Source organism: Cetorhinus maximus, chromosome 4 (genome assembly GCF_964194155.1).
Source record: "Cetorhinus maximus chromosome 4, sCetMax3.hap1.1, whole genome shotgun sequence".
Lineage (NCBI taxonomy): Eukaryota > Metazoa > Chordata > Chondrichthyes > Lamniformes > Cetorhinidae > Cetorhinus > Cetorhinus maximus.
This window is the reverse complement of record NC_135882.1, coordinates 98356172-98382317: the sequence shown is the minus strand read 5'-3', so window position 1 is coordinate 98382317 and position 26146 is coordinate 98356172. Positions and strand designations below refer to the sequence as shown.

The window sequence follows — 26146 nt, the reverse complement described above, 5'->3', positions numbered from 1 at the left end:
TGCCCAAGGCAGAGATGAAGGCAGGGCGATGCTGAAGTGGCCAGGCTAAAAAGCCCACTTCTGTTTGCCAAGATATTGGCCTAGTTCTGAGATCAGTGTGAGGCCCCCTTAACCCTCACCCCCTACCCACTTACCCTCTCACCCACCCTCAACCTCCATATCCCTTCACCCTTTCACCCCACCATCAGCCCCGCACCCCCATATTTCCCTCACCCCATAGCCTCCTCACCAACCCCCCATATCCTACATGCCTTTCCTCAACCCCCTTAGCCCCCACAATCCATTCATCCATTATGAACAGACAACACAAACCTTATAATAACATTTGGAAGTCTTGGAAAAGCTCATAAATCTGTCAAAATAAAGATGCTCACATTCCCCTTGACAGCTATGTCAACAAACCATGCTGAGCAGAATCCATCAGTGAATTGGGTTGTTCCCAAGCATTCATAATGACATGCCACTGAACAACTGTATAAATAACTGTATGAACAACCGTATAAACAAACCTACAGCACAGAATCCATTAGAACCTTTAAACACAGCCAGAAGCGCAGCCATCTGTCAAAGCATTTAAACAGCCAAAAATATGGCTGAGCTGAAATTCAAGGGAAAAAAATACGCAAAGGGGAAATTTCACACAACCAGGTCTGGATTTCAATAGTATACAATGCAGAATAGAACTTTATCCAGAGGATAACGTACTCTGATGCATCTGAAGACTTTTCCACTTTCGCAGTGCTGTCCCTTTTCTTTAAAGCTTGCCAGTTGTCAGAACTAACAACCTTGCAACCACATTATTAATGGTTTCTCTTTTTAAAACAAAGCACTACGATCAATCACTATAGTAAGAACAGACATAACTAATGCAACAACATTTGATTATGATGTGATGTAGGCAACACCTATTGTACTTATCTTTCATACAGGTCCAACCACCAAACTATGATTTATCCAGGGTTCACAGTACCTCAGTGCTGGTGTGATTCATGTTGCCTCCAAAGTCCACAATTCCCCATCAAAATTGCAGAAGTTCAGAAATGCCCACTTCTGCAATGATACCGACAACATGGGGAAAGTTTTGTACAGGCTCCTGATCTTCCCCCTTATCCTGCACTGATGAAAATCACCAATGCTGGGAATGGGGGTGGGAATCATGGATTTCAGTCCCACCCGCCACTTTTAAAGCCTATCTAACACACTTCTGCCCTGCATCAGGACGAGAACATTTAAGCCCAAGATCTACCAGATAAACTGTTTTTTCCAAGATTTTAAAATCCCTGCTCTATTCATAATGCTATGTATTGTAGCCAGACCTGTGCCATATATTTGGATTCACCCCTGTCAGTGAATTCAAAATTTATATTCTGTTCAGCATCTGTAATATAAGATTGCAAAATGTTATTGATGTTATACTGAACCTGCATTTAATACATTCTGATGATATTTTTCTATCTGTTATTAATTCCTTTATTTTAAACATTTCATTTTTGTTGCTATTACCTGTCTGTCCCTGCAGTGCAATCTCTCAATGATACCCTTTCTTAATGCTTTGCTTCACCTTTTTGGAGGAAGGGGCCAAATCGTCATATATTTTCTACGATTTAGATAAAATTGTTGCCAGTGCTGAAAATCTGAAATAAAAATGAAAAAACAGAAAATGGGGTTTTGACAAAGACTCTCTCTCGATTTTGCCTATGAATTTGCCTTATATTAATATATTCCTAATTGTTTCCTTTTTGATATTCTATCATTTATCTTGATGACTATTATTTTGAGAATTCTTTGTTTTAGGGTTGGGGGTGAGGTGGTGTCTCTTTTCAATTCTGTGCATACAAACAATCACTTATTTCTGAGATCTTTCCATTTTCACCCTGCAGTTCACAGTGGTGTGTGATGATTTTAGGGGAAGATTACTGGCATGACTAGGCTCGGGCAAAGACTAGACAAGTGAATGGGAGTGGATAATTTTTTTCATTAATATTGGCGGTATTACCAAAAAATGTCAGCTGGAGCTCATAAGAATGAGGTGGACTTAATGTGCTGCCGGTTTAACAATTACAAAGATTAATATTGCAAAATAATAGAACCATAGAACACTACAGCGCAGAAAATAGGCCATTCGGCCCTTCTAGTCTGTGCCAAAATATTATTCCGCTAGTCCCATTGACCTGCACCTAATCCATAACCCTCCAGACCTCTCCCATCCATGTATCTATCTAATTTATTCTTAAAACTTAAGAGTGAGCCCGCATTTACCACATCAGATGGTAGCTCATTCCACACTCTCACCACTCTCTGAATTAAGAAGTTCCCCCTAATGTTCCCCCTAAACCTTTCCCCTTTCACCCCAAAGCCATGAACATTGCTTTTGGAAAAAAAGCTTTAAAGTAAGATTTTGGTATATATGTTTAGTTGAGGAATACATTTAAGTCCTTGTGTTGTAATGTTGTTTGTTGTGTATCATAACCTGCTTAAAGCTGTACATTTAGCTCAGAAGTTGTGCATAAAAGAAAAGGTCTGCCCTATGCATCACAACCCAATGTTTAGAAACTTCCTGACTACACAGTATGTTGAAGTAACTGAACTCAGGGAAGCCTGGTATCTATTGGTCTGATTGGTGAATGCCAGATCATTATTAAGCACAGCCAAAATCTTACATTCTGAGTGGTAAAAAAATTGTTGGCGCAAAATAGTTTGGATTACATGCAGTCTGGGAAACACATTTATTCACAATGGTTTATTTTTGTTAAAATTACTTCCACATTTTAAACTCCAATGGGCGTGGTGGATGCACATATTCATGTTACTCACCTTCCACATTAGTTTGGCTCAGTTAGCAGCACTCTTACCTTGGAAAGTTAGGGGTTCCAGACCCACTATGAGCTTTAATTGCTGCAATTGTACAGGGCCTTGGTGAGACCACACCTGGAATATTGTGTGCAGTTTTGGTCTCCTTATCTGAGGAAGGATATACTTGCTATAGAGGGAGTGCAGCGAAGGTTTACCCGACTGATTCCTGGGATGGCGGGACTAACATATCAGGAGAGATTGAGTCGATTAGGATTATATTCGCTGGAGTTCAGAAGAATAAGGGAGTTCTCATAGAAATCTATAAAATTCTAACAGGACTAGACAGGGTAGATGCAGGAAGGATGTTCCCGATGGTGGGGGAGTCCAGAACCAGGGGTCACAGTTTGAGGATATGGAATAGACCATTTAGGACTGAGATGAGGAGAAATTTCTTCACCCTGGGAGTGGTGAGCCTGTGGAATTCGTTACCACAGAAAATAGTTGAGACCAAAACATTGTATGTTTTCAAGAAGGAGTTAGATATAGCTCTTGGGGTGAAAGGGATCAAAGGGTATGGGGAGAAAGCAGGAGCAGGCTATTGAGTTGGAGGATTAGCCATGATCATAATGAATGGCGGAGCAGGCTCGAAGGGCCGAATGGCCTACTCCTGCTCCTAGTTTCTATGTTTCTATGTTTAACATGTAATCAAGGCTGAAACATCAGTGTAGCACCAATGAGAGCATTATTGGTGAGGCCATATTTTGATTAAGATGGGGGAGGCGCTGCTGTAGTGGTATTGTCACTGGGCTAGTAATCCAGAAACCCAGGGTAATGCTCCGGGTCGTGGGTTCGAATCCCGCCATAACAGGTGGTGGAATTTGAATTCAATAAAAATCTGGAATTAAAAGTCTAATGATGACGATGAAACCATTGTCAGTTGTTGTAAAAACCCATCTGGTTCACTAACGTCTTTTAGGGAAGGAAATCTGCTGTCCTTACATGGTCTGGCCTACATGTGACTCCAGACCCACAGCAATGTGGCTGCCTCTTAGATGCCCTCTGAACAAGGGCAATTAAGGATGGGAAACAAATGCTGGCCTAGCCAGCGACGCCCACATCCCATGAATGAATAAAGAAAAAATGGCCCTGATTTGGCAGTCAGTGGTGAAGTGATACATTCGCTGTTGAATTTTAAGAAAGCTGCCCATAAGGATCTAACAATATTCGTGGAGTAGATGTCATCTTCTTTGAAATTAATTTGAATCAAGGGAATCTCTGGGCATCTAGCAGCTATGATACCATCAAGCAGGGTAAGAAGCCAATAAGATTTAAGAATTCACACAGACAACAAACACAAAAGTTAAAAGCACTAATTATGCTTCACTTGTGAATATAATTTTACAGAGATAAAAATAAATATTGGGGCATACACGTGGGATTAATGTAGAATCGGCAATGCCATAAATTAAAAAATAATTTTAAAAATTTAGCACAATAGAGAAAATTGACATTCCGTAATATAAGATTAGTTTTATTCAGGGCTAGAGATGTTGTTCCGGAGTAATTATGTACTTAATACTCTGTTAAAACCACTTATCCCTCACTCAACAAATTGCAACTTTTTCAAAAGTTATTTTAGTGAGACTATTGGAAAAAAGAGGGGGTTCTCATCAGTTCATTGATTTCTAGAATCACTGGCGTCAACTTCTGGATTTCCAAGCTCAACTGCTCATATGTGGATTCCAGAAGTTGCTGTAAGTTTCAGAGGTGTAATGATAGCAAATGCCAACAGTTTCGCTATCATTGCTACTGCCATATGCGGGTCATTAAGCTACGGTTTGCCAGCCTGCTCAAATGGAGGGAAGAGAATGTATGGTAGTAGGCTGATGACCAGCATTCCTCCCTCCACCAACACCAACAAAAGCAGATTCTATGGTCATTAATTCTTTAGCTGTTTATGGGACATCTTTGTGCACAGAATGGCTGCTATTTTCACTCACATGCAACAGTGACTGCACATCAGAAGTGATCCATTGATTTTAAGGTACTTTTCGATGCCCTGAGGATCTTAAGATAACATGTAAATAAAAATGATTTATTTCTTTGTCTATTGCTCTAGATATTTTCATCTACCTGCCTTCATTTTATAGCTCAATGACTGAACTTTAATTTCACTCTCACCACTTTCCCATATTGCCAGTTTTTTCCAACAGTTTGTGGCTTGTATCTAAGTTCCTTGATATAAGTTCCTTACATATGAGTTCCTTGATGTTTCATTTCCATCTTGCCAACTGCATCTGCACTTGATCACTTTCCCAGCAAGCTATGTTTTTTAATTCTTTCACAGGATGTGAGCGTTGCTGACTAGGCCAGCTTATATTGCCCATTCCTAATTGTCCTTGAGAAGGTGGTGGTGAGCCGCCTTCTTGAACCACTGCAGTCCATGTGGTGTAGGTACATCCATAGTGCTGTTAGGGAGGGAGTTCCAGAATTTTGACCCAGTGACAGTGAAGGAACGGAGATATATTTCCAAGTCAGGATGGTGAGTGGCTTGGAGGGGAACTTGCAGGTCATGGTGTTCCCATTCCTTTCCATTTCGCCAGCTTCCTTTGTAGTTTATTTCTCTAGCTTGTTGATTTAACTTCTTGCTCATGCTTCTACAGCTCATCACTTTCTTTGCTAAACCCCTTCAATATCTTGCTCTCTTGACCACATTCTTTTCATTCCATTGGTTTCTGTTTCATTTCATTTTCTATTTGTCCTTAATATTCCTGTCCTCTCCTTTTCCAACTTTTATCATTGTTTGTCAAACTCATCAATGGTTATCACAAGAAAAATATCTGAAGCTTAATTTTGTGGAACTTACATTTATTGCCCAACAGTCAGCCTGAATTAGACCTGCACCTGGCTCCTCCAGCACAATGATATTTTTTTTCATGAAACATGGATAAAAATTCCCTGGAAGGAATGGAATTTTGAATCTAGAAGTGAAAAATCATCATGGGTCCCAAGTAAAATAAAGAAATTAATGTGTTATAGGAATATAGGGCGGAATTTTCCGTGCCCGCTGGCGTCGGGCGTGATTGGTGGCGTGAGCAGACAATATGGCGCAATCGGTTTTACAATGCCGAGAAACCAGTTTGCGATTGTCCACTCAGCCTGCCGATGGTGGGCTGCGTTTCCCACCATCGGACATCAGAAGCCTTATTGTAATACATCAGCATATCATTATCAGGCCAGCCCGCCGGAATCATCTCCCCCAGCTGGATCGTCCTTCCACATCAGCGGGAAAGCACATGACGTGTTTCACAACAGCACATAAAAGGCATGCACTTGGCGGCCTGCACTTTGAGGGGAACTCGGAGGTGAGTGCACAGCAACGTTGTGCAGCGCTCGCCAGGGTCGCCTGTTGGACTTCAAGTTTCAGGGGCATTGGGGGGTTGGGGCTAAGGTTAGCCCTGGCGTTTAGGTGAAGGGGGTGGGTGGTGGGGGCAAGGGCAGCCCTGCCGTTGAGGCGACTGGTTGCGATTGTGGGGAGCGGGGTGGGGGGCAAGGGCAGCCCTGTCACTGAATATGGCACATAAGCATTCTGGGTGGGAGGGGTCGGGTGGGCAAGGGAAGTGGCCAAGCATTAGGGAAACTTGTGTAAAGTGGCCATTCCTCTGCAGCTGAGACAGTTCAGACGCAGCCACATTGATATGATTGGAGTCGGGCTCCTAGCTTATCTGCCCACTCAAGCAATGCAGAGACATCAAAGTCCCACCAAGTGCTCCAGAGCATTTCCCCCCCCCCCCCCCCCCCCCCCCACTCCCAACCCCCTCACCCATCAATCCCCCAGGCACACACGGCAAATTCATGAGCATTTTAGTGGACTGCAAAGCAGTTGGATGACTGCACATGTTGTATAATCTCCTCGCTAAAGCTGGCCATGGAGCAGTCACTGCTGGAGGCGCTCACAGCCCCTTGCAATGTCAGCACCCCAGTTTGGACCAGTCTCCCCCATGGTTCAAGCTAACAGGGCAGCCGTGCAACGTGCTAATCAAAGTAGTGTCCAGCACTCTCTGGGATGTGTTAAGGAGCTGCCACACTTAACCAGGAGAGGTTCTTAGTACACCCATGCTAACCACATGTCTCTCTCTTTCACCAGCAGGAGGAGTACATCAGGACCATGGAGCCTGGTGAACTAGCTGTATGCCTGATGGCTTACAGAGTGCAAAGACGACGGAGGAGAGAGCGACTGAGGCTCCTGGCTGTGCAGAGCCAGGAACAGCAACCTCAGGAGGAAGGGGTGGCTGGGGCTCCTGCACACGCCGCCCAACAGACACAGCGAGCCATCGCAGGCTGGCACCTAGCGACACCCAGGGTCTATAGATGCTGCCTTTCATTCCTGCAGATGACCAAGAACCAGTGTCACTGAACATTGCGCATGTCTAGGGAACTGGGTAGTCACATCTGCCAGCTACTGCAGGGTTTGGCACCACAGGGACATGGAGGGCATCCACTGCCAGAGGCCGTGAAAGTGACCGCGGCACTCAATTTCTACACCAGTGGCTCCTTTCAGGCACAGGTGACCTCTGTGGGATATCACAAGCCTCCATCCACAAATGCATCCATGAGGTCATGGATGCCATCTTTGCGAGGGCACACAACTTTGTGCATTTCGCCAGGATGCAAGAGCAATTAGATTCGCCCAGATCTTGGGTTTCTCACAGATTCAGGGTGTGATTGACTGCACTCGCGTGGTGCTCAGATCTCCGTCACAACACATGGTGGACTACATCAACTGTAAGGGGTTCCACTTGCTGAATGTGCAGCTGGCGTGCGACATCCAGAAATGCGTCCTACAGATCTGCGCAGGATTTCCAGGGAGTGTGCACGACGCCTACATCCTGAATCGGTCACAGATCCTTGGGGTCTTCCAGGGTCCACTGAAGATTCAGGGATGGCTCCTCAGGGACAGGGGCTACCCACAGAGGGTGTGGCTGATGACACCCGTGCAGCGGCCTCAGACTGCTGCAGAGCGACGGTATAATGAGGCTCATGCTGCAACTCGCAACTTGGTGGAGCAAACCATCGGGATGCTGAAGATAAGGGTCTGGTGCCTGGATCAGTCTGGTGGAGCCCTGCAATATAGTCCGCAGAGGGTGTCACGCATCGTCATCGTCTGCTGCGCCATTTACAAGCTGGCGCTCCAACAGAAGACAAGCTGGCTGTGGAGGAGATGGAAGAGCTGCACATCTCCTCCGATGAGGAGGACGTCGACAGGGATGAGGGTGAGGAGGTCCTCAGAGGCGATGATGAAGAGGATGAGTCCCTCGCATGGCAGATGAGGCAGGCGTGCTCAGGAGACCTTCATAGCTGCTAGATTTGTGGAGGATTATGATGACCTGCAGTGAGGTGACCCCATAGATCCTCACATTGCATCTATGATTGTTTGACTCCAGTCTGGCTTATGGTAGCATGTATACGCTCTGTGAGAATGGTCCTGTCATGGAGACGCAGTGAACGCCCTAATAGTCGCTCAATTGCAGAGGATGATGATGATGTTCAGTGAAGACACTCCATAGACCTTCACAAAGCTTCTGAGAATGTCTGGCCAAGGGCAGCTCACCGGCGCTCTGTGATCCGGGTCATATCATGGAGATGCAGCCATGAAACTTTAGAAGCATCTGATCCTTTGTCTGCCTTCAGCACCTGAGCCCTTCAGGAGTGCAGCATCACTGGTCACAAATGTTGAAGAGATAGGGGCCAGCCCCACCTTAAAGGTGCTGAGAGCACACAGAGAGATTGAGAGAACTCTGTGACGCCTGCCCACTACATTCTAGCAGCAATGACAAGCACCGTCGAGGTGCAGGCATCAGTAATGTGTCCAGGGAGTGTGAGGCTGGACCATCACTTTGGTCTGAAGGCTGCACAGAGCACAGGGAAGAGGCCCTGGGTTGAGACACCTGTTTTATCTTGTGCAGAAAGGTTTCACATCTGAGTGACAAGAACACTACTCAGCAGAACAAGGAGCCATAGGCAGGGAGACGTTCTTGGGAGTTTATTGACAATAGTGACAGTATTTACAAGTGATCACCCATCCCAGGTTGTGCAACTAATTCTCCTTAACTTTCCTAACCCTGCCACTATGTCTTGGTGCTCTCCGGCCATCCACAGCGGAGGTGGAGGCAGCCTGCTGACTGTGATGCCCTGTCTGTGATGACCTCGGTGGTCATCCTCTGGAGGGTCGAGACTTGGAGGGCCCCAGCCTGCTTTTGGGGTCCTGCTGTGTGGCTGTGGGACCCTCCTTGGCCTGTGGAGCTGGAGCTGCTGAGGTTACAGGAAGAGCAGAGTTGGATGGGCTGGACACTTCCGGAGTCACCTGAATGGATGGGCCCGGAATATGCAAATGCTGATCCTCCTCCCTGTGACGCCCAGAGGCCCCAGGCTGGGGCAAGATCGAGCTGCCCGGCACCCCTGTCATGTAGACACTGCTGGAGGGCAGTATGGCATCAGTGATGGAGTTGAGCCTGCACAGCAGTGTAGGAGCGAAATTCTGGACCAAGATCTCCATGGCGGCTGCCATCCTACCTTGGTGTGTTGGCATGCCGGTGCTATCACTTCAGAGTGAAGCCGTCAGACTCCTCCATCGTGCCTTGTAATCTGAGGAGTGTAGCGGACATCCCTTCCTGATGTTCCCGAGTTTACCTTTGCAGCTCCAGCAACTGAGACATGACCGAGTCCAGAGGCTCGTCATCTGATTCGGACTCAGCAAATTTCCAGCCTCCAGCAGTCTTCCGAGTGCCAGAAACCTGGGAAGTCCCTGTCGCCACCTGCTGTGGATCAGACAGTGCGATGTGCTCACCAGATTGTGATCCCAGGTTTGTTCTAAAGCTAGGTCCCACCAAGGTCTCTGCGCTGGTGAAGGGTGTGGGTGAGCTCTGTGACAGGACTTCAAAGAGGGTGCCTCCAGATTCCTCTTCAAAGGTTTCTTTGGGCTTGATTGGAAGCTCTGGGTTGTGGACTTCGTCGGCTGTTTGGCAGATGCGCCTGCGAAAGCAAGGGGAGATAATTAGTGCATGGCAGTGGCCTGTGAAACAAGACACATCACTCACAGCATGGTTGTCTGATGGATGTTGCACTGCTGGGTCCTCACTTGGTGGAGCAGCAACAACCTCACTGTCAGCACAGGACTGGTCCAGATCGTAGCCGGCCAGCTGGATTGCTCTGTTTTCAAAGCCCTTGAGGACCTTGATTTCAGGCATTCTGCCACCAGTCAGTGACCTCTCTCTTGTTGTGTGCCAGCTTGTTCTGCATGGATAGAGATGGAGAGAGTGTAAGCAGGACGTCTGCCAAGCCAGATGATAAATGTGCCTGGTCTGTGTGGGTGGTGAGTGGTCCCATGGATGGGATGAGCTCAATGACGGTGAGTGTGAGAGAGTGAATGGTGATGTCCCTTTAATTGGCAGTGAGTGAGGGCGCTGTGGATATGTGATGGGTTTGTGATTATGTGAATTGAGAATGATGAGAAAAGTGACTTACCCTGGCAGAACGGATGAGGTAATTCACCCTCTTGCGGCACTGGGTGGCTGTCCTCTTTTGAAGTACATTGGCGCTGACTGCCACCGCTTCCTAAGCCGGGTTAGTGATGTTGCTGCCCATCCTGTGGCCAGAGCGGGGGTGCAGGGCATCCCGGCAGGCCTCCACGGTATCCAAAAGGTGCTTGAGGGACGGGTCACTGAACCTGGGGGCTGCAGTCTTCAGTTTCAGGGCAATGTCTTCCATGCAGCAGTGGTGGGCTGGAAGCACTGAGATGTGTGCTTGCGGCTGGACTTTAAATGTGGCACCTGGCGTGATGTGGTGGCGGAGTAATGGCGGACGGGCAAATGAGAGCCCGCTCGCCATCAAAATGGCGTGTTTCCTGGTAGTGCATAAATAATATGGTGGCTTTGGGATGATACGGCATCGCGGCCGGTGGGTAAAACGTCATTTTACCCGCCCGCTACCACACTTCGTGCAAATCTGGGATGATTCTGCCCATAAACATAGGAACATAGTGGGCCATTCAGCCAATTAATTATGTTCCACCGTTCAATTAGATTATGGTTGATCTGTATCTTAACTCCATTTATCCATTTTGGTTTTGAACTCCTTAATACCCTTGCCTCGGAAAGATATATCAATTTCGGTTTTAAATTTAACAATTGTTTTAGGGTCAGAATTTCACTACTGAGGCAGTAGCTTGAGTCGACAAGCTAACCTTGGTTTAACAGGACAAAAACAAAAATTGCTGGAAAAACTCAGCAGGTCTGACAGCATCTGTGGAGAAGAGTGTCTTCCTCTCCGCAGATGCTGTTAGACCCGCTGAGTTTTTCCATCAATTTTTGTAATTGTTTCAGATTTCCAGCATCCGCAGTATTTTGCTTTTATCTTGGTTTAACGGGCCCTGTTAAATCCAATTTCCACTCTGGGATGGTGTTCAGCTTCTTGAGTGTTGATGGAGCTACACTCACCCAGGCAAGTGGGGGAGTATTCCATCACATTCCTGGCTCATATCTTGTATATGGTGGATAGGCTTTGGGGAGTCAGGAGGTGAGTTATTCGCTGCAGAACTCCCAGCCTCTGACCTGCTCTTGTAGCCACAGTATTTATATGGCTAGTCCAGTTCGGTTTCTGGTCAATGGTAACCCCCCCAAGATGTTGATGATGATGGATTCAATGATGATATTGCCATTGAATGTCAAGGAGAGATGGTTAGATTCTCTCATGTTGGAGATGGTCATTGCTTGGACCTTGTGTGGTGCGAACCACTTACCACATATCAACCCAAGCCTGAATGGTATCCAGGTTTTGCTGCTTATCGACATGGACTGCTTCAGGATCTGAAGAGTTTCAAAGGTACTGAGCATTGTGTAATCATCAGCGAGCAATCCCACCTCTGACCTTCTGAAGGAGGAAAGGTCATTGATGAAGCGGCTATAGATGTTTGGGTCCAGGAAACTACGCTGAAGAATTCCTACAGTGATGTCGTGAGGCTGAGATGATTGACCTCCAGCAACTACAACCATCTTCCTTTGTACTAATTATGCCTCCAATCAGTGGAGCATTTACCCCCCCACCGCCCCCTCCCCCTTCCGATTCCCCTTGACTTCACTTTTATTAGGAGTTCTTGATCCTTGGTCAAATGAGGCCTTGATTTCAAGGGCTGTCACTTTCACCTTGTATCTTGGGTTCAGATCTTTTGTCCATGTTTGGACCAAGGCTGTAATGAGTTCAGGGGCCAAGTGGCACTGGCAAAACCTAAACTGAAGATTGATGAACAGGTTATTTTTGTGTAAATGCTGCTGAACAGGCCTGTTGATGACACACTCTATCATTTTGCTGATTTTTTTTGAGAAGGCCTTGTTTGTTAAGGCCTGGTTGATGAGCTTCTAAAGAAAAATTGAGCAGGTTTCTAATGGATAAATTTAAAGAATCAGATAGAAATTACCCACCCATTGAAGTGGAATTAATTCAAAAATTGAACAGCTTTGGGAGAGTATCATTTCAATGCAATTGTTGTGATGGGGCGGTAATTGACCGGGTTGGATTTGTCCTGCACTTTGTGGGCAGGACATAACTGGGCAATTTTCCACCTTGTTGGGTAGATGCCAGTGTTGTAGGTGCACTGGAACAGCTTGGCTGGAGACACGCTAAGATCTGGAGCACAGGTCTTCAGTTATTTGGTGTGGATTATGAAATCCATTTTCATGCAGAAGTTCATTTTTAGCAAAACATATTTAATAATTGTTTCCATATTCAATGATACCTTGGTGGTCATAGAAGTGTCACCAGGGCTCGTGGAAATGGTCAATCCAAAAATGTAAGTTGCCATGCGTCTAGTCAAGCAATGCCACGTTTTAACAGAATGTATCATATTCAGTAACATTCCTTCAAAATAATAATTCTTCAACAGCCTGAATTTAAACAGGAAGAAAGCCAAACTGCAATAGAATATTATAATGCATCATCTCTGATTGTGCTTGATACGGAATGTTAGCACATTTACTGTTCTATAAAAAGCAAATAAAAAATAGAATCACTTTTTCCAGAAATGATTACATTTTAGTAAGCTGCCTGGGGATTGTCTCAGTTTTTAGCATTGTTGGAAGATTTTTTCTTCCTCTGTTCTCCTTTGCAAAAAATCCTTATTAATACTCCCTAGAAGGAATATTGCCTTTGCCTGCATTTTCTATTATTAATGCAAAGCTAAACATCAGCATAAAGCATTTAATGCCACTTTATGCATGGGGCATGTTTTCCAATTTTTTTTAATGCGAATAATGTCAATTCCAATGTTGAACTGCTGGAAAAAGGGAAATAAACTTTTTTTTTTCTTTTCTCAGCTACTCCCTGATATCTGCACCAAGACAGAAGTGAAATTGGTAACAACTTTATTTCAGAAGTCTGCTTATTTTTTATTAAAGCTTTACTAGTGACTTTTTAAGGAATAATTGAGCAGGTGGACAATTTATTCTAATGGACAAATTTATATGATCAGATAGAAATTATTCCACCCATTGAAATGGAGTTAATTTAAAAACTGTGAACAGCTTTGGCAGAGTATCCATTCAATGTGATATTTTCCCCATACAATTATTACTTTAACTAGTTCTGTGTTGCCAATGGATAGAGAATACTGGAGGCTAATCACCACCCCACCAACTACCATTTGAACTTTAAACACTCTATTTCAGTGGGCTCATTGGCACTTAATCAATGGAGTAGCGCTGATTAAAGGATGCTTTAAACAGAATTAACTTTTTAAAAGCTCCAGTGTGCCACTCAGATATTTAATTTTCCTTCATGCAAAATAAAAGTAATGTCCCAAGCTTTGGACATTAAATGAATCATTGGAAGTGCAGAAGAGGCCAGACATAATCAGATACTTAATTAAATATAGCCTGAATTACACAAGGCTGTACTCCCAGTGCTGTTCCCATTGCAGAGTCTTGTCGGCTATGAATGCAGGTCACAGAATCAGCCCTATAGTTTTAAGTAACCTTTTTCTGATGCCTATGCTGACCAGCGATACTGTGCAGGGGTAGATTTTCACAAGATGTATGCTTTAAAATTCAATATGAATTATAGAAATGTATGCTATAGTCTTTAAAAGATTAATTGTAATTTTCCCTTTGGTTCTGATTTCAATATTCAAAAGATTGATTTCACATATTAAAGTAAATACTTTTATTTTTATATCACGGATCTAAAAAATAGCCCTTCAAAATCCAGAAATGTCCTTAACACTGAATCGTGATTTACAATTCATTTTCCTGCTTAATTTCCTACAGCCCATGGCTGCCATTTGACTGGTTAGTGGCAGCTATACATCTTCAGGGTTGCAAATGAACATTATTGTCCTGATTGGTCAGGTTTCTGTCGCTATGGCTAATGGAGTCTTACTGGATGAACTCACATGATAAATGTAATATTTGACATTTACTTTATGTGCCCCTAAAGTTGAGGGATGTTAGTCCTTGAGAATGGAACATATTTCAGTTCAAGCTCTAAAGTCAGTGTCAAGCACTACCAGGTGACATATATGGCACAGTTAAATGCCAATTAAAGTTCCTTCAAGTCTGTCCCGACAATGTCCTTGAGCCCCAACTACAGAAGAATATTCTTACAACACCCGTTTCTCACTTTTTCACACCGACCATCCTTAATCCTGACTGAGTGAATTTACCAATCAATACTAAATTAGAAACAGTATTGTGCTGTAGTCCCTTGTCCACTAGGAGCTAGATTAAGACTTCCCAACATCATTTTACACAGGACCCGTACACCAGACAAAGAAAACTTGCATTTTTGAGTCTGAATTGAACTTAAGCCCAGGTTGCAGAGGTAAAAGGCCAATGTCTAACCCACTGCACAGCTGTCCAATATTACCAAAATCAAAGGTAAGATTAACACTCTAGTTTCTAAAAATAGAAAACAACATCCATAGATTTTGTGCAAAAGACATCGACATGAAACGGTAATTCTGGGCTGGAATTTCCAGCCCCGCCCACCGTCAGGATCATCCAGTTGCACCAAAAATCAATGGACTTTTGGCTGGAATGGCCAGCTGAACTCATATCGCTCCCTTTACACTACTGCCCAACATCAAAATTACCCCTTGCAAATCAAAACTAAGTGCAATCTTCAAATGAATCATAGTTAGAGGGAAGTGGATAGTGAGGCCGAGAATTGCAGATGTAATTCAATCCCCATTTTAAACTCTGTCCTTTTCCCCATATAATAATTTGATTTTATATTATTATTTAACACGAAATAGAAATATGTGCATGTTGAGAAATAGAAAAGTAGAGTTGGTTGGAGAATAGGTGTTTCTTTATAATATAGGCTGGGGAGCTGGAAAATGAAAGCCATCATTTGCAAGAGGATTTAATTACAGGGTTGCATAGGTAATTTCCATTATAAATGCAGTCTAAGAATTTATAATGGCAAAACCTTGACAGATGGTTTATGCGTTAGTGGTTAGAGGAAAATATTGCATTATAAAACATGAATTTAATACTATAAAGGATTATGTCATCAATGGCCACTGCAATATGTGATCGGAAATTTAATTTGGTTGCAGGAACATAAGAATTAATTAGTCATTGCTTTATTCCCTTTTTAAACAATTGATTGAAAGTTAATATTCATTGTCACAACACAAACCATTAAAATAGGTTATTCATTAGGGAAGGCAGATTCTCCCAGATTATGCTGTTTAACAATGTTTAGTCAGCAAGCATTGTTTATTTCTATTTGCCTCAGCTATTGTGTCTCAGGAGTGATTCTCATGTCTATTTTAAATCGATTGGATCCATCAATCCATTAAAACAAAACAAGAAGAAGACTGGAAGACTTGGGTATTTCCTGTTCATTTAACTTTTCTAAAGCAAAATATCAATCCATATCCTGAAACTCATACTTCACTGCCTTAGTTGAATAAGAAACTGAACTGCTAATTTTCCACATTTGTGGAACTTGACAATGGAGAGTTTTTTTATTATTGTGTTTCCTTTTGGTATGGAAATGATTGGTTTGTGGTGGTTTTTGTTTTGTTCTAACCAACATCTTCCTTCAGGTTGTCAAAGCTTTCTTGTGTCTCCTCCCCACCATCTTGCAGTGGGAGATATTTTTTTCTGCTCGGAATCACAAATATTGAGTCAAATCATTGGTTGTCCAAATCCCATTAATTAGTTTGGCCAGCAAATTGCGACTGATGACAAGATAGAATGTACAACAAGTACAGACAGATTAGGCACTGCTGTGGCCATGCAGATAACAGACTTAGAAAGCACACAATTCAACAAAGCAGCAATTTTACCATTGCCTGTTGTGCACCTAGAATTGGATATGAATGAACTGAAAAGTGATCACTACCTTTACAAGAACCAAGAGGATTTTCAACCTCGTCCCAAAATAAGCCTGCTAACTGTATGGGGAGGAGCAAACCATTTTTGGGTTTGGGCCTGATTTGAATGTAGCTAATGAGTTGCGGGCATCAAGCAGGCGCTGTGCTGCAGCTCACTGGCGGGAGGGCACAATATCTTTCATCTCCTATGCCTAGCTGTGTGTCAGGTAAGGCCAAGGGGTGAGTGGGAACCAAATTCAAGGGGAATGTTGGCAGTGGGCAGCATTACTGTTGTGGAACCAGTGTTGCCCCAAAATATTCCAGGGCTTTTTGTGGAGTAGTTATCAGTGGTTCCTTTAAGAACATGCTGTTCATTTGTTTACAACTGCGCCTCAAAGTCATATCAGGCGGGCTTTGGGTGGCAATGGAGCAACAGAGGTGATAACACTACTTCCCACCCCTGATTTCCAATGACCAGCTGCTCATTTTACAGGTGAGAAGCAGGCAGCTGGCAATTGAAAATCAGCCCTCCTTTCTTGGTCTTTATTCTTTGTTCTGTCAGATCTGATCCAAATGTTCAGCCATATAAGTTACAATATTGCTTCCATGATTAATACTCTATGCTATCTACATATACAATTATAGAATACAAGGGTTTGATTTTACAAGGGACATGCTGCTCACACCCACCCCCTTCCTCCCAACCCCGGAAGGAAAGTTGGTTCCAAACTGACTGGCTTTAAAAAAGGCTATCCTGCAGCAATAACACAACCTGATTGGCTGGCAGCTCCAGCAGTTCCAGCAGTGCCAGAGCTCAGTAGTGGGTGCTGCTGGGCCTGCAAGGAAGACCACAGAGGTCAAAGTTGGAGCCTGGATCTGCATAGGTCCCGGGCTTTAAGGGTGGGGAGGGATTAGGCATCCTAGGGAGGGGAGCAAGGCGGGGGGAGGGCAGGTTTTGGAGGGCAGGCTTGGAGGCACAAAATGGGAGGGGTAACATTTTGTGGGGTGCCCCTGTTGTACACCGGGCACCACCTAAATGATGTTGCCCTTTCCTTCCTGCTTTTTCACCAACTTGGTAAAACAAATAACTCTTTCCTGGGGCCATGCCAAGCGTACTTTGGCAGTGGAGGCAGATTGACAGCCTTCAGTGGGCAACAGTTGGCCACTTAAAGCCCTCAATAGGTCTCAGGGTGGGAGCAGGCTAGTGGGTGACTTACCCACCCCCCGCTTTATGAGGACCAGTTTGGGAGTGGGCAGGAATGTGGCGGTCTAGCAACCCGACATTTTTTATGTGCCCCCCTCCCCACAACCCCCTGCTGAAAGCATCTGGTGGGATGTGGGAGGCTCAAAACCCAGTCCCAAATCGAGAAATTGCTGTCAACACAAAAATGTTTTCGTATGGAAAAGATAAAAATAAGAATATTTTATGATGGACCAAAATACAGTCTAGCACAGGGCATTGCACTCCTTTCACTGATAGGAATCAGATGTGCAACCAAGCAGGTTAGTGTTTGTCCTGATTCTATGGAGACTAGATGTTTCAGTGGGTTTCAGCTGACAGTAAATTCATTCCAAGCGGGTTAATACTCTGATGGAATTGAGTTAGTGGAAGAGGACAAGCAGGGAAGGACTTTCAGAAATGTCAAATGGCACCAAAAGCATGGGCCTGGATTTTCACCCAGTTGGGATGACTCGGGAGCCCTTTAAAAATGGTGGGCAAGAACGGATTCCAGGATTCTCAACACTTTCCCGGCTGTCTGATTTTCAGGAGCACCATTAGAGGGTGTGAGCTGGTTCCTGCATCCGGCACTCCCGACCTGGCCGGCTCCAATGTGGAGAAAGGCAAGTCGTTCTCCTCTGCAATTTTAATGGAGTTGGGCCAGGTTTTTAAAGAGTCGTGGATCCTGGTGTGCTTGAGGGAACTTTTAAAAAGGTAAGTTCAAAAGGTCCTCCTCGTGCTTCTCACCCGCCCTCTATGATCCTTCATGCTCCGTACGCTAAGCTCATCTCTTACACTCACACCTCATGGCCCCTCATGCCCCCTATGCCAAACTCTGCCCTTTTACCCACCCCATATGGCTTCTCATGACCTCATACTAAGCTATGGCACTTCCATATCCATTGATCCACTTTACACAGTCTGGAACCAATGAACCCTGTAGTGACAGAAGTATGTGTTTAAAAAAAAACTTTAAAAAAGTAATTCATTCACAATGTTCTCCTGTGTTGAAATAAAAAGCTATTTGACTACAAGCTAATGGAAGTGTCAATCAACCAGATCCTTTAAAGTATTAATAAAACCACAAACCCTTGAAACCACTTAACTCGGGCAAACAAGCATTGTGAAATTGGCACAGTGACCAGAGAGCCTGAGCTGTCAATTAAGCAATGTTTTCTCTGGGTGCTGGTGTTTTAGTACCCTAATGGATGTCTGGACTCTCAGCCAAGCCTCATGATTACCTTGTACTCAAATTACTTTTTTTTTTAAACGTAACAAAGTTATAAATGAATTATTTTATTTAAAAATGCTCTTCTTTTACATATCCTATTGTCGCTAAAGGATTCAGTGTATAGTGGGTCAATGACATCACAGCACCAGAGCTTGGCATGGCAGCCATGAAGAGCCATGGGTGGGTGGAAAGGCAGGGCTTAGCATTGGAGGCATGAGGGGCCATGGGGGTGGGTGGGGGCATGAGGTGGCATGGATGGGGCATGGGGAGTGTTTGGAGGGTGAGGGGGTGTGAGGGGTGAGGCCTGGAGAGCCTTTGGGTTTTTATTTTACCCAGGACAAAGTCCCACAGAACTGAGGCGGCCCTTCAAACAGCTGCCTCCGTGCCCAGCAGCCCCTGTGACTGCCTGTAAACTTCTTCCCGGATTGGCTGGCCCAACTTCAGGCCCACACCCAGTCCCCGGTATTGAAGAACCCGCCCTTGCAGGCACTTTCCCCTGAGGCGGGCAGGCCGAGCTCAGAATTATGCTAACTCCTGCTATCCACCTCAAGGGTGAGAATCGAGGCCATAGTGTCAGGACTTAGAATGATAAAACGATACAGGCAGAAACAGGTCATTGGTCTATCAGCTCTTTGTAGTTTTTTTTTGTGCAACTGAACCATCTCTTCTTATCCCACTCTCCTGCTAACTCTCTGGGCTGAATTTACCAGGTGGCAAAGGCACCTCAGCCATTTCTCGAAGCCCAAACATAATGAATTGCCTATCAGGCAGGTAACTGTCTGCCATCAGAGTTCCCAGCCTTTGGGGGTAAAGATCCCACCTCCAAGAACTGCCGGCCAATCAGAGGGCCAGTAGCTTTTCAGTCCCAGCAACACAAAGGGAGCAGTGGCCACTGCTGGTACTGTAGTAGGCCGGAGACCAGGAGAAGCACTGGAAGTCCAAAGAAAAGGTAAATGGGGTGGGTTCGCCAGGGCCAGTTAGGCATGGCCCAGCAAGGGGGAAGGGATGGTCGGTGGGGAGGAAGGGCAAGTGGTCAGTGGGGGAGGGAGGAGGGGTGGCTTTCAGTGGGGTTGACCCTTGCCACTGGCAGGTTCCTCCATGGAGCACAGGAAGTTCCCCCCCACCCCCGCCCCCGCCCCCGGACTGTCTGCCACCTCCCCCTTTCTTTGCTGGGAGAATACCAGCACCGGCGGGCTGAGGCCCTCAAGTGGCCCTTAATTGGCCATTTAAGGGCCTCAGTCGGCCTAAGGACAGGAAGGCTGACCTCAAAGTTCCCCACAGCGACTTACATGGGGGAGTTGGGAAGGCGATGGGATCTCTATTACACGCTTTCCAATTAAATGCCCTCCACAGTCCACCACCCCCAGCCTCCCAGCCCACTCCCGGGAGATATTAAATTCTGCCTTCTCTGTCAATTCCCTCCATAACTAGCTGAATATCTTTTAAAATAATTGATTCCCTTATAAAAGATTTCGCTTTAACGGCATGGAAAATGATTGTCAGAGCCTCCAGCATTTCTTCCCGAGCTTCTTCACTCGGAGTCCTTAGATACAACCCGGTAGTTCCCAATGATTTGTCTACCTTAGGTTTTCTTTAATAAGTTATTTAATATGCTTTTTGTCTCCACTAATTGTTCTACTTCTGGTGATACAATCTCAATATCTGTGAAAGCTGAAGCAAGAAATGTATTTACTATCTCTGTTATTCCCTTATTCTCCAATAAAGGCTTGCTTTTTCATCTCTAATAGGGCCTATCCTTACTTTGACTACCCTTTTATTACTGATTTGGCAAAAAATACATCATTCTTATTTACTTCTTTGATTTTACTAATTTTCCATTATATTCTCTCATATTCCTTCTAATTTCCCTTTATTACTTTCCTCAATATTCTTCACAATTGCCTTGGCCTTCTTTATTTTCTGGTATGCCAATGTAAAACATCTCATTTTTTTACTTTCAAATTTGAGTTAGTGTTGTGGAACTCAGTGCCAGCACAATCTGTTTTTTTCTCACTGGACACATCTCGATTTGTACTCTTTCCATATCCCGTTTACACGTATCTATGGTTCTATTTATCAGTTTCCTCTTACATTTAATCTGGACAAAATTCCTTTTGTATTTCATTATAATTTCCTTTTTTCAAGTCACAGAATCACAGAATCACACAGTGCAGAAGAGGCCCTTCGGCCCATCGAGTCTGCACCGATGCGTGAGAAACACCTGGCCTACCTGCCTAATCCCATTTACCAGCACTTGGCCCATAGCCTTGAATGTTATGATGTGCCAAGTGCTCATCCAGGTACTTTTTAAAGGATGCAAGGCAAATCGCCTCCACCACCCTCCCAGGCAGCGCATTCCAGACCATCACCACCCTCTGGGTAAAAAAGTTTTTCCCCACATCCCCCCTAAACCTCCTGCCCCTCACCTTGACTTGTGTCCCCTCATGACTGACCCTTCAATTAAGGGGAACAGCTGCTCCCCATCCACCCTGTCCATGCCCCTCTTAATCTTGTGCACCTCGGTCAGGTCGCCCCTCATTCTTCTCTGCTCCAACGAAAACAACCCAAGTCTATCCAACCTCTCTTCATAACTTAAATGTTTCATCCCAGGCAACATCCTGGTGAATCTCCTCTGCACCCCCTCCAGTGCAATCACATCCTTCCTATAAGGTGGTGACCAGAACTGTACACAGTACTTCAGCTGTGGCCTCACCAAAGTTCTATACAACTCCAACGTGAACTCCCTACTTTTGTAATCTATGCCTCAATTGATAAAGACAAGTGTCCCTTAAGCCTTTTTCACCATCCCACTAACATGCCCCTCTGCCTTCAGAGATCTATGGACACAGCCGCCAAGGTCCCTTTGTTCTTCAGAACTTCCTAGTGTCATGCCGTTCATTGAATACTTCCTTGTTAAATTACTCCTTACAAAGTGTATCATCTCACACTTTTCAGGGTTAAATTCCATCTGCCACTTATCTGCCCTTTTGACCATCCCATCTATATCTTCATGTAGCCCAAGACACTCAACCGTACTGTTAACCACCCAGCCAATCTTTGTGTCTTCCGCAAACTTACTAATCCTACCCCCCACATAGTCATCTATGTCATTTATATAAATGACGAATAATAGGGGACCCAGCACAGATCCCTGTGGTATGCCACTGGACACTGGCTTCCAGTCACTAAAGCAGCCTTCTGTCATCACTCTCTGTCTCCTACAACTAAGCCAATTTTGAATGCACCTTATCAAATTACCCTGTATCCCATGTGCATTTGCCTTCAGTATTAGTCTCCCATGTGGGACCTTGTCAAAGGCTTTGCTGAAATCCATATAGACTACATCAACCACACTACCCTCATCTACACACCTGGTCACCTCCTCAAAAAATTCAATCAAATTTGTTAGGCATGACCTCCCTCTGACAAAGCCATGGGGACTAACCCTGATCAAACCTTACCTCTCCAAGTGGAGATAGATTCTCAAGTGCCTTTGACCTGCTGTTATGCCACCCAACACATGTACAACCCAGGTACAATGACCTGGCAATGAGTGTAGAACACCGTCTCTAGAGCAAGTGTACTCCTCGAGCTTAACAAACTAAAATGTCATCATCAATCAGCAGAGATCATCAGCTTTCAATTGTTTTTCCAGATAGGACGATCCTACCCTTCGGAGCACTGACTGATAGAGCTATCTGAACCTGAATTCCAGTTTACCCAACAGGATTACCCCCTCCAAGTTCTAATAGCAAGGCGCTGTGGACGTGCCTGACTAAAATTTTACGCTGACGAGTCTGCCACAGGGGGTTGACGCAGTTCCAAACCTCCATTGTCAGGCATGTTAGCTCAAAGCTATGTGATCCTAAACAAACCTTGCTTATCTCCCCTCCCCAGGAGGAGCATCATTGGTTGGTAATTATAGGCAATGAACAAGCATTGGTCTGAGCTAGCACTGGGCAAACAGCAAGTATCAGGAGCTAACTATAAATGGTAATGAGTAATGCAATTCATCACAAAATGTGAAAGACTATTGCCATCATCCCTCTGACATTATCGAATGACGGTTTCACCAATTGGTAGTATAGATCTTAAGCAGCAGCTGCTTGACTTTCTTCAATCCAATCGTGGTAGGCACTGAGCCCTGGAGATATGAGCACATGTTTTCATAACTAGCCTCCAAGAAATGCCTGCCAGCAGCTGTCATCCCAAGTTTCAAAGTTTACTAATCAGATGTACAACAAACATCTGCCTTCAGTGTGATGGGAAGGGCCCTGTACTAATTTGCAAGTGGCAGTCATCTCTGAAAAGATGGGTATTTGAGCCATTTTCTTTACATCAGAAGCTCCATTTTCTACTTGAACCCAGCTCCAACAGAAAAAACCCTGCTTCTCTGTTGCCGATACATTTGACCATATTAAAATCTGTGCTTAATGTTTTATGGGGAGAGGTATAATATTTTTCATTCGTAGCACACATAACATGTTTTTGAAGCTGTTATAATCTATATTATTTTATATACCCTATGCATTAAACAATCATGTCAGGATGAAAAATTCTGTCTGTAGTATTTTGAAACATGAAGTCAGATAGAAAGGTGGTTGATATCTCTTACAACTAAAATAATGTCAACTTTGCTTAAATCAGTCTCATCTTCTTTTTCAAGACAAAGACAGGAATTTGTTTGCTCCAAGATGGAACTCAAGAGCCTTTTGAAGTGCGATTGCACTTAGCAAAGGACATTTTAACAATTCAGGAGCAAGATGTTATCTGTGTGTCTAGTGAAGCCTTCTATTCTAGCGTAAGTAACCTTTCCTTTCAAAAATGTTAATACTTGAAGCCCGTTACCTTTGTTGTTTAAAATGAATGCTATTCATTTTCAAGGCCTACCAATGCTTGAAATGCATTGTGTTTTTGTGTTAGTATATTCACATTACCAGATTTATTGTGAAATACTTGTCATTTTTTTTATGATCCAGTGCCCAGTATATCACATGGTAAACAATCTGCTACATTGTGTGCTGTCTCAATCTGCAGGAGAGAAAATGTAAGATATGCTTTTAGGATTCATACGATGCTTTGTGCATCTGTGAAAACTTAAAGAATAAAACACAGCATGTGTGAAAATGACAGCCAGCCTCCATGAGCACAAGGCAACAAACACACAGCTTATTCAAATGACATTGATAAATGTCAATGTAAGCTTTACATTTGTAAAATGTATTTGCTTGTTGAAAGAGGTTTTTGGTTCATTAAAGATTAACCATAGATTGGCTTTCTGCCATCTGCCAGTCTTCAGCTCTGTATGGAATTCTTCCCCAATGCTTCACTATGTCTTAAATAGGTTTATTTTTCTGGATATCAAAGCTCCTATTGAAGTGCATTAAAAGCTGGACAAGATTTGAAAGACAGAATCTAGACATAGCACTAAGGAAAGAATTAGGCATCAATCCATTCCATCATTTATATTTGGGAGATTTTAAAATTGGGCTGTGTTGCGCCTGTTTTTATGCATGACGTAGTCACTTGGAACTTAAATTGGGGTCTGTGATGCAGGCGCACGCTTTCAATAGGAAGTGAGAAGGATGCTATTTTGATACAGGGGTATTTGCACACATACCGATCACCAGCAGCATGCAAGCAGGCAGATCATGACACCAATCAGAATTAAATACCGATTTGACACCCGTGCTTCCATTTCCTAACTGCATAATCCAGCCAATATGTTGAATACCATATTAAACAGAATAAAAACCCTCCTGCCAGAGCTATTTAAAAGGATCAGGAACTACTTGCAGGTTCGTTGTTGGATTCTTTTCTCTGACTGTTGGTGCACTTGTACACAGTTTTAAAGCTTTCCTATACTTGGCTGAAATTTGAATAGTCTACAGGAAGTGAGCTGGCTTGTATTGAAGTACTTCTTTTTCATTTAAAAGCCTGTGCTGAAACAAATTACTTCCAGAAATGGGTTGCTTTGTAGGCCTTCCACCCATACAAACATAACCGGGAGGATGAAGAGGCTCCATGCAGAGCAGGACAATCTGCTAAAAGGGGGAGCAGGAGGAAGAAGAGAAAGCCTCTCAGCAACAAACCATGTCCACCAAGGATGTTAGGGAGCAATTTGCTTAACTCAGCTTCAGCAAGGACAAATGTTTGAGACGTCTTTATTTCATAAACAAGGTCATGACTGAAATCTGCCAACTGCTGCAGCTACAACTGCAATCTCAAAGCAGGGCAAGGAAAGTATTGCCTGTAATAAAAACAGAAAGTTCTGGAAAACTCAGCAGGTCTGGTGGGATCTGTGGAAAGAGAAACAGAGTTAACGTTTTGAATCCAATATGATTTATTCAGACTGAAGAGAGGCAGAAATGTGATGGGTTTCATGCTGTTGAAAAAGTGGGGAGGGTCAGGTGGAGCAAAAGGAAAGGTCAGGGATGGGTTAGAGGGCAGGGGACATTAAATTATAAAGATGTCATGGAATGAAAGGCAAGAGAGTGGGAATAGTAGTAGTAAAGGAACAAAGTATTGGGCCAGAGTAGGTGTTAATAGCAGGATAAAGGTCAGTGCTGTCTGAAAGCAAAATAGCAGAATGTGTTAATAGCAGAATAATGGTCAGTGCTGCCTGGAAGCAAAACATGGAAACAAGATGCAGGCTGGCACTAGGGGAAAAAATATAGAATGGAGGACAGAGTCTAAAATTGAACTCAAAATTGAGCCCAGAAGGCTGTAAAGTGCCTAATTGGAAGACTAGGTTGTCACGGCAACCACAGTTCATAACTTTTATGCATTTGAATCCATCGAAGCTGCTGTTGGATATATATGCAACATTTTGCAGTTTGCAATGCACTGCTGCATAAGGGAAGCCACTGAGGCACTGTACGCCCAGAGAATCAGTACACTTCAATCCTTCACGCCAGAAAAAAACAGGTGGAGTGAGCTTGAGGCTTTGCATGGATTGCAAGATTCCCCACGGTGCAGGATGCCATTGATTGCATGCACATTGCCTTGTGTGCATTTTATCTAAGTTTGTCTATTTTCATTAACCAAATGGGTTTCCATTCCTTCAATGTGCAGCTCAATTGTGATTACAGGCAGTTCACCACAAATGCTCATTAACCTGGCAACAATTTCTTCACCTGTGACAGTTCTCTCATCCATTTGTATTTGACCCACCACAGTAAGTAAAATCTTGGCTTCTGGGCAGCAAAGGTTAGCTACTATGACATGGTTCATGACTCAAGTCGAAAACTCATGTACAAATGCACAATTTTACAATGAGAAGCATGTTACCACAAGGAACATTATAGAGCACACCATCAGTCTTTTCAAGCAATGCTTCTGCTGCCTAGACCATCCTGGAGTATCCTGCAGTATACAGGTGATGGGTATCGAGATTTGTGGTAGTATGTTGCATGCTGTACAACTTGCCCATTATGACTGGGCAGCTCTTGCCAACATCTATCAGGCGAGAAACTGAGGAGGAAGAAGAGAAAATGGTGGAAGAGGAAGCAGAATGGAGGCTACAATGTAA

At 44.1% G+C, this 26146-nt stretch overlaps 1 protein-coding gene across 2 annotated transcripts in view; it reads left to right on the top strand.

Moving 5' to 3' along the window:
• Positions 1 to 26146, top strand: part of sntg1 (syntrophin, gamma 1) — a 637587-nt gene that overhangs the window by 417904 nt on the left and 193537 nt on the right. For both annotated transcript variants that reach the window (XM_078539715.1, XM_078539716.1), the window contains exons 3-4: positions 13161 to 13199; positions 23282 to 23416. In XM_078539715.1, coding sequence (XP_078395841.1) covers positions 13161 to 13199; positions 23282 to 23416 — 174 coding nt within the window. The remainder of the gene's footprint in view (positions 1 to 13160; positions 13200 to 23281; positions 23417 to 26146) is intronic.